Source organism: Salmo salar, chromosome ssa11 (genome assembly GCF_905237065.1).
Source record: "Salmo salar chromosome ssa11, Ssal_v3.1, whole genome shotgun sequence".
In the NCBI taxonomy this organism is placed as follows: Eukaryota; Metazoa; Chordata; class Actinopteri; order Salmoniformes; family Salmonidae; genus Salmo; species Salmo salar.
The window spans coordinates 75,264,841-75,274,278 of NC_059452.1; the positions used below are offsets into that span (position 1 = coordinate 75,264,841).

Genomic DNA, 9,438 nt, shown 5'->3' on the forward strand with positions numbered 1-9,438 from the left:
TTGTCCCGCTAGTGGGACCCCTAGGCTTATGAAGTTTTAACAAACAGATTACCGACCATTTTGAATCCCACCGTACCTTCTCCACTATGCAATCTGGTTTCCGAGCTGGTCATGGGTGCACCACAGCCATGCTCAAGTTTCCTAAACGATATCATAACAACCATCAAAAAAAGACAGTACTGTCCAGCAGTCTTCATCAACCTGGCCAAGGCTTTTGATTCTCTCAATCATCGCATTCTTATCGGCAGACTCAATAGCCTTGGCTTCTCAAATTACTGCCTCGCCTGGTTCACCAACTACTTCTCAGATAGAGTTCAGTGTGTCAAATCGGAGGGCCTGTTGTCCGGACCTCTGGCAGTCTCTATGGGGGTGCCACAGGGTTCAATTCTCGGGCCGACTCTTTTCTCTGTATATATCAATGATGTTGCTTTTGCTGCTGGTGATTCTCTGATCCACCTCTATGCAGACGACACCATTCTGTATACATCTGGCCCTTCTTTGGACCTTGTGCTAACAAACCTCCAAACGAGCTTCAATGCCATACAAAACTCCTTCCGAGGCCTCCAACTGCTTTTAAATGCAAGTAATGCTCTTCAACTGATTGCTGCCCGCACCCTCCCGCCTGTATGCTCTCGTTGGCTGGCCCTCACTACATATTCGTCGCCAAACCCACTGCCTCCAGGTCATCTATAAGTTTATGCTAGGTAAAGCCCCGCCTTATCTCAGCTCACTGGTCACCATAGCAACACCCACCCATAGCACGCGCTCCAGCAGGTATGTTTCACTGGTCACCCCCAAAGCCAACACTTCCTTTGGCCGCCTTTCCTTCCAGTTCTCTGCTGCCAATTACTGGAACAAATTACAAAAATCACTGAGGCTGGAGACTATTATCTCCCTCTCTAACTTTAAGCATCAGCTGTCAGAGCAGCTTACCGATCACTGCACCTGTACACAGCCCATCTGTATATAGCACACCCAACTACCTCAACCCATATTGTTACTTATCTTCTTACTCTCTTGCACCACAGTATCTCTACTTGCACGTCATCATCTGCACATCTATCACTCCAGTGTTAATGCTAAATTTTAATTATTTCGCCTCCATGGCCTATTTATTGCCTTAGTTCCCTACTCTTCTACATTTGCACACACTGTATATTGATTTTTCTATTGTGTTGTTGACTGTACGTTTGTTTATGTGTAACTCTGTGTTGTTGTTTTTGTCGCACTGCTTTGCTTTATCTTGTCCAGGTCGCAGTTGTAAATGAGAACTTGTTCTCAGCTGGCCTACCTGTTTAAATAAAGGTGAAATAAAAAAAATGTAAAAACAATTATTCACTGTCTTTTTACTGTTGTTTTTTATTTCCTTACTTATCTATTGTTCACCTAAAACCCATTTTTTACTTAAAAATTGCACTGTTGGTTAGGGCTTGTAAGTAAGCATTTCACAGTAAGGTCTACACCTGTTGTATTCGGCGCACGTGACAAATAAACGTCGATTTGATTTGATGTTAGTTCTGGTTTCTACTGAGCAAAGGGCCACATACTTGCCTAAAGTTTGTTTACATCTCACCATCTACTAACGTAAGCATCATCAACACAGGAAAAAGGCATTGACGAAAAAACCAATAATAATTATGCATGAGTGAATGGGTGTCATCACCACCAATGGTGAACAAAATACCTTTCTCTCAGCAATTTTTTTTTTACACTTTCTACCTAATTCTGTGGACTATTCTGATGCCAAGCCTTTGGCATGCTACCATGAACAGGTTGGACTGGTCTGACTTCCAACACATAGCAGGAAGAACTTTGGGAATTCACCTCCCCAAGAGCGTTGGACCTTGGTGTCATTCAGAGGCACAGGACAGGTGTGTGTTAGTATGTATGTGTGACAGGGAGAGGTGACAATACTGTGGAAAACGGGAGAAGACTACAGAGACAGGAGTGGAGACTGTATTGAAGCTACCAATCTGCAGATCTAAAACACTGATCTATAGAGCCTGTGGATGCGCTGCAGCCTGGTGTGGAGGACTGAGACCTAGCCACCTCTATTCTGTCTCTGAAATCACAGGTGAGCACCACCACTAAATGCTCTAGTGTTACTCTCATACAGCTTGGTTGGTGGTTCTGATATCATCTTGGTTTCTTCCCAATTCCTAAGTCTTCATAGCTGAGAGGAGGCATTGATGTGGTCAAATGTTGGAGCTACTGATAATACTCTTGGTACTGACGGTATCTCCATATTCTTGTGTGATTTAGGGTCAAATTTCCATTAAATGTCATACAATTATTCAATACAAAAAGGGGATATGGAATTTAATTGGAAAAAATGCCCAAAGTGGAAGAAACTATTTTCCCTATTGAAAGCCAATTCCAATCATGAATAGGATAATAGTGTTTTTTTCTTTACAAGTTTTTAAATAATGTGGTCAAATGTGGTTCACGTCTTCGCATTGAATTTCTTGTAGCTATTGAAGTAGTTTTGGAAAACCCAGACCTAGGGCAGCGGCACTGTGTAACAGAACAACGTATGCTGGAAGATTGTTCACATTGTGGGAGACAACCCATCTGCCTAAGGAGACTACTACTGAAGTAGCTGGTGCCACAATCAACCTAACTTCTGTAACAGAAATGTGTAGCCAATGGCATGTATCCTCTAGGCTGATACTATTTGATTTTTTTGTTCTGTAATATGAAATTCATATTTATATTATTTCATTCAATTCGCAATCCATAGCTCAACCAGCCATTGGTATGTCAACACACATGGAGTGATGGCGTCACTCCAGATTGCTCTCAAACTGTGTGGTGTCTCAGAAACAAATTGCGGTTTGTGGTTGTATTCATGAACTCAGAGTGAAATTGAAATATCCATCATCAAATAAAATCAAATGTTATTTGTCACATACGCCGAATACTACAGGTGAAACGCTACAGTGGGTACCGGAACAGAGTCAATGTGCGGGGGCACCGGTTAGTCGAGGTAATTGAGGAAATATGTACATATAGGTTGAGTTATTAAAGTGACTATGCATAGATAATAACAGAATCTTTAATGAAATAATAAAACAAGCACAATATTTTTTACTTTTATACAAGACAGATTTCTCAGAGATTTATAGTAGATTCATCAACGCCTGAAACAGCATATGAAAAACATGACAGAAACATGACACACATATTTAAAATATATATTCTATACTATATATTGGATCTCAATGACATGTTGAGCAATAAATTAGCCCAAAGATATGTACACGTCTCACAGGACCAAGTGTGAGACTGTGCCATATTCCGTCTCTGACTCTTCTCCACTCTCCTAGCTCGGCAGGGCACATCTGGCACTTATTCAGGGGTCTTTTCAGGAGGGTGAAAAGTTACACAACATTTAGATAGAAAAGTATTGTGTATAACATGATTTACCAGTAAGCAAAATAGGGAATAATATTGGGTTTATTTGTTGGATTTCTATCTGCAATGTTGTGAACGCTTCACCTCACTGAATGCAGCCCTAGTCTATGATTGGTCTGTCCTCTCCAATATAAAACAATACACAACAGTTCAAAGTATAGGAAACAGTGACTGCATTGATCAAGCCTCTGATCTATGCCGTGACCACAGTCAGCTCAGTGGCAATGTTTGCCGATTGTGACAGCCTGGGTGTTGACACTGGTACCACTGTGCCAGGGACACACATGGTTGAGTGATCAGTCAAACAACCTTAGTCATCATCATCAATTAGTTATATTTGGGAACACCGATTGGCAGTCAATCAAGAGACTGTGGGCCCTTAAAGACCGGTTGAAATGCATACAGTAGTCAAACATGTCGCTTTATTTGTCCGTTCATCAGTCACACTCATTGTTTGATTTGCAGTCAAGCCACGGTCAAATATGTTTTATGTGCATTGTAAATATGTTGTGTACAGTATGTGTACAGCCGGATCCGGGCATAAGCGACATGAGCGGTCGCTCCCTGACCCAAAGGAATTCAGTCGGGGTTTCAACTTACTGTTGCGGGTTAGAATAGTAGAATTTGGTTGTCCGTCAGCAGTTTGTCTCTTGTTTTGTCAGTCACTAACAATCACTTGAATAGCCATGTCAGCTAACAATTTTTAGATTGATAATTTAGTCTAGCCAGTTATCTAAACTTGTAAACCCCATGGCAAAATGTGTGGAACTGCAGAAAACGTGCTTTAAATATCTCGCTAGGGGACTCACCTGTGTATGTGTGATAAATGATTGTAAAATACTGTTTGGCTATTATGAAAAATGTTAATTATGAACATCAGAAATGCATGAACAACATGATGCTGTTGTCTTCTTCAGGATGTTGTGTAAACGTTGTGGTAATTGTGTGGTTGCATCGTGTGTGTTCACAGGCAGACATCATGGCCCATGCGGAGGAGGAGAGACCCTCAGAACAGGAGAAAGAGATGGGAGAGGAGACCTTCCTCAAAGACCTCTATCTGTACATGAAGAAGAGAGATACACCCATAGAGAGAATACCACACCTGGGCTTCAAACAGAGTGAGTGTACTGTACGCAGAGAAACATAGGTGCACACACACACACACAGTGCATGCACTCACACACAGTAATTGTTGACATCTCTCATACAATGTATAGCTGATATTCTGTATATATGTTTTATGTTTCTAGTCGATCTGTTCATGATGTATAAGACTGTGAAAAGCTTGGGCGGCTACCTCCAGGTAAAATAATATCAATCATTTCCAACACGTATTAGGTTTCAGTTTTTCCATAAAAATAGGTGTGAGGAATTCATATTCCAAGTCAAACCCCAGAGTTAACCGAACATCCTGTAAAGTTGTATTTAAAGGAAACTTTCCTCATCACCCTCTCACCAGTTTTAGAACTATTGTAATGGGGGCCACATCACATGCATGTTTTTGTTACACGTACACAACGACACAATGTTCAAATGAAGCTGAATTTCTACAAGGTAACAACCCAGCAGCTGTGGAAGCAAGTTTACAACATCCTGGGAGGAAACCCCAGAAGCACCAGCGCAGCCACCTGCACCCGTAGACACTATGAGAAGTATGTCAAAGAAAACGTATCATACATCTTATATGCATGCGTGTCTGTGCGTGTATGTGTGCGGTTGTGCATATGGCTGTGTGCTTGCATGTCTTTGACACAGATATCTTGAATATACAGTATAAGTGTGAAGTCAGTGATGTGTGCGCGGGGTATGTTTTAAATGGTGCAGTTTCAAAAATGGCCTTTGTGTTGCCGTAGGCTGCTTCTGGCATATGAGTGTCATGTAAGAGGAGAAAACTACATGGAGGTCCTGCCACGGCACCAGCAGAAGCGTTTACATTACAGTAGTCTCGGTGAGGAGGAAGAGTGCCCCAGGACAGCCAAACGTAGCATGACATATGGCGCTTTCCAGACCTCCCAGCAACAGGTACACTAACAAGCAAACATACACACATGCACACATACATAAGCATGTACGCACACACACTGACAAGTGCCCGCAGACAGATGAATACAAAGAGACAAAGATGCAGAGATGCAAAGATGCAGCCCAATTCAGATTTTTTTCCCCCACTAATTGTTCTTTTGACTAATCACATCAGATTTTTTCACATTAGATCTTTTTCAGAGCTGATTTGATTAGTCAAAAGCAATTAGTGAGAAAAAAGACACCCATGCGCACACACATACACACACATTTAAATCCATTGACTGACTCATTATTGGTATTTTCTCCTCTCAGAACCCCCATCATTTCCTGACAGACTCCAGAGTGAGGATCATCCCTATGCCTGCACACTACCATCCAAACTATCACCACCCTGGCCACCCCGCTCTGCCCCCCTATGTCCACCCACCTCTGACCCCCGGCAGCCACCCCAGACCCCAACCCCCATATCTCCCCTCCCCTCAAGGGCAGACAGAAAGGGCCAAGCAGCCTCTGGAGCGCTTGCGCCTCCTGGCCAACCGGTACAAGTGCTCCTCAGACTGGAATGAGCCACTCAACCTCAGTTGCAAGAAAGCTTGTCTAGAGTCAGGTGGTCAGCCTGCTTCGTCCTTTGCCCCTCCTCCCTCCAACAAATCCCCAAAGTTCTTGAATACGCCCTCACCACTTTACCCCACCAAGGAGATGGCTAAAGATGAGGGCTGTGAGATGCCGGAGGGGACGTCACCCCCCGAGAGATCCTACCTCTACCCCTTGGCAACCAGAGATGGCTATGTCATCGACCTCACTTCCTCCTCTGGCGGTTCCTCCCGCAGCCCGACTCCAGCCTCCAGCCCAGGCATGAAGACGGAGTCCCCTGTCCCCTGTCCACTGCAGAGTCGCAAGGCCAGCGCCCCCTCCATGGTCCACGTCCCTAGACCCCTGAAGAGAGAATACCCAGATTGGCCCAGGGGGGAGAGTAGGGGAGAAAGCCCCAAGCACAGTCCGGGGCCTCTCAATCTCAGCTGCGCTCTGCCCAGTCCCCCCAGAGAGACAGGGGGAAGGATGGAGATCCAAATCCCGCTGGCGCTTCTCCAAGACTGGATAAAAGGAGGCCTGCTGTGTGGGCCTGCTAGTTCCCGGCCTGGAGCTCCATCCCTGCAGGGTCCAACACCACCAGAGCCAAGGGAGAGGACACAGACCAGAACAGACATCTCCCCCACCATTGCGAACCATGCTGACCAGGTCTTTCACAGCCCTCACAGAGACCAGGACAGGAGCTCTGGGTATCTGAGGGAGAGGAGTCTGGAGAGGTACAGGAACCTGCCTAGCCCCACCACCACATCCCCTACTTCCAGTCACCGCCACCCCATGGTGCCCTACCAGATCTCCAGCTACAAGGCTCAGCTGTCAGGGAGCATCCTATGTAACCCGGCCAGCGGGTACTTGTACCCCTGGGAGAAACAGGAGAACACCAGGAGGCCCTACCACCCAAATCCCATGCACCCCCATGATCTACAGGACAGAGCCCAGCCAATCCCCTTGAAGATCCACCCCAGCAGTCAGGCTCTGGAGCAGGATGATGTAGGCCCCACATCCCTAGCCTGTAGTCCAGACACATCCCAGGGAATGGTGGAAAACTCTAGGATGGCTTTGATGCCAGACCCCTCATCTTCCTCTCTGATACCACTGACACCTGAGGAGTTCATGAAGTTGAAGCGGCTCATCTCAAGCTCCTCGTGAACAGAATGCAACAACAAGCCCACAATCCTGCTAATTAACAGAAAACATGATGCACTCTGGGCAAAAGATATAACATGTCAATGTTGACGTTGGATGATTGGAAAAGCACGCATTACTGTACATACAATATTGCATAGAGACATGCCCTGACACATAACAAATATACATGTATATAGAGTACTGTTTCAGTTATAAGACACAGTTCAAAGGACACTGTAGCACTTTTGAAATACTACAGAATATGAATTGTCTTTTAATATTCTGTGTTTTTATCCTTTGAAGATTGCTAACAATTTATTATGCACTGGAGTAAAAAGTTATTATCCAAAATTAAGTATTTTTGTGCCTTCATTTCTGGGATTTGTTTTGAACATAAAGTAGCATTGAAATAAATACTTTTTAAAGTTTAATAACTGTCACAAAACTATACAAGTTTACCACCTAGACAGCAAAGGTACATTTTGTGGGTGTTGAGAATTGTGAGCCATACTGTTTTGAGGAGGAACAATTACAGTATCTACAAACAAAATGTAAAATAAAAGTTTTATTATGAAAATGTGAATGTTTTTATATACACTGAGTGTACAAAACATAAAAAATTACTGACCAGGTGAATTCAGGTGAAAGCTATGGTCCCTTTTTGATGTCACTTGTTAAATCAGTGTAGATGAAGAGGAGACAGTTAAAGGATTTTTAAGCCTTGAGACATAGATTGTGTATGTGTGCCATTCAGAGGGTGTATGGGCATGATTGAAGTGCCTTTGAACAGGGTATGGTAGTAGGTGCCAGGCTCACCGGTTTGTGTCAAGAACTGGGGGAGGGTGCAACTCAATATTAAGGTGTTCTTAATGTTTTGTTCACTGTGTATATATATTTGTAAAACTTTTTTTTCCTATTTTTATTTTCCTACAAGTAATGTTGGAATCTTTTAACCCTTTTCATGTTGGCAAATATTTCACAATAAATATTCGGATCGTTTTTTTTCTTATTTTCTTCAAATATTGACACAGTATTGTACAAATATGGCAAAATCTAACACCTACATCAACTCATTATGCCTAGTCAAACCCCTAACCAAGGTGGAACCTTGAAACGGTCACAACAGCGAGAATGTGTTATTTGTGGCTGTAACACGACTGAGATGCCAGGCAGTGTCAGTGTGAAACCCCACACTAACTACAGTATGTTCCTCAGAAACATGTGTGTACAGCATCACCTGTCTGTTGACTTTGGACCTGAGCTTGTTTTGCCAGATGCATAATTCCACAGGGCGTATCTTACATGAAATGTATAATTGCATTGAAGACGCCCACTGAAGCAAAAGCATGTGTGTTTAACAGGACATAGCCTTAAACACAGCTTCCCCTGAGTGAAAAGGGAGAGAATAGAGAAAGAATAGTCATATTCCTAAAGAAATAACACAAAAAACACATCAACTGACACTCATATACTGAACAAATATATAAATGCAACAATTTCAAAGGTTTTGCTGAGTTAGAGTTCATATAAGGAAATCAGTCAATTGAAATAAATGCATTAGGCCCTAGTCTATGCATGTCACATGACTGGGCAGGGGCGCAGCCATGGGTCCACCCACCTGGGAGCCAGGCCCAGACAATCACAATTAGTTTGTCCCCAACAAAAGGGCTTTAGAGACAGAAATTATCCTCAAGAAAATATTTTTGTACATATGGAACATTTGAGATCTTTTATTTCAGCTCATGAAACATGGGACCAACACTTTACATGTTGCATTTATATTTTTGTTCAGTATATTAACCTTCATACGACCAACATATTTTACATACATGGATTACCAACTGGGGTCATTATGACTCTGATAAGAAACTATTGGAAAAAGCAACAATCACAGCGAAATATCAACTTAAATATTTTAAAAACATTAGACATGTAAATGTTATCTGAAATAGAAAAATAACCAAAACAGACTTATTTTAGCATATATTGTTCAATAACAATATATGCATTTCTCCCTTAAATGTGCAGCCCACATTAGTACTTAAGCTGATTTACCATCATTTGATTGTATATAAAGTAGTATCATTTAGTTTAGCATTTAAGTAAATATTTATGTGGTAAAAACAGCTGCAATTTAAAGGGGCTGTACACCAGAATGTGAAACATACTGTACTTAAATTTATTGACAAAAAGCATTTCACCCATTGATCCTGAGAAACCAAAAACTTAGGCTTAGTTCTCTTTACTTACATACCCCACAGCCAGCATTAGCATCACTGCTAG

The 9,438-nt window shown here is 42.6% G+C and overlaps 1 protein-coding gene across 1 annotated transcript; it reads left to right on the forward strand.

Annotated features, from left to right (window-relative positions):
• The first annotated feature begins 1,817 nt into the window (after positions 1–1,817).
• LOC106563137 (flocculation protein FLO11) lies at positions 1,818–8,154 on the forward strand. Its single transcript, XM_014128389.2, has 6 exons — positions 1,818–2,074; positions 4,385–4,532; positions 4,665–4,717; positions 4,969–5,066; positions 5,268–5,436; positions 5,752–8,154. The coding sequence occupies exons 2-6, from the start codon at positions 4,394–4,396 to the stop codon at positions 7,174–7,176; spliced, it is 1,884 nt and encodes a 627-aa protein (XP_013983864.1). The 5' UTR covers positions 1,818–2,074; positions 4,385–4,393; the 3' UTR covers positions 7,177–8,154.
• Positions 8,155–9,438: the final 1,284 nt, after the last annotated feature.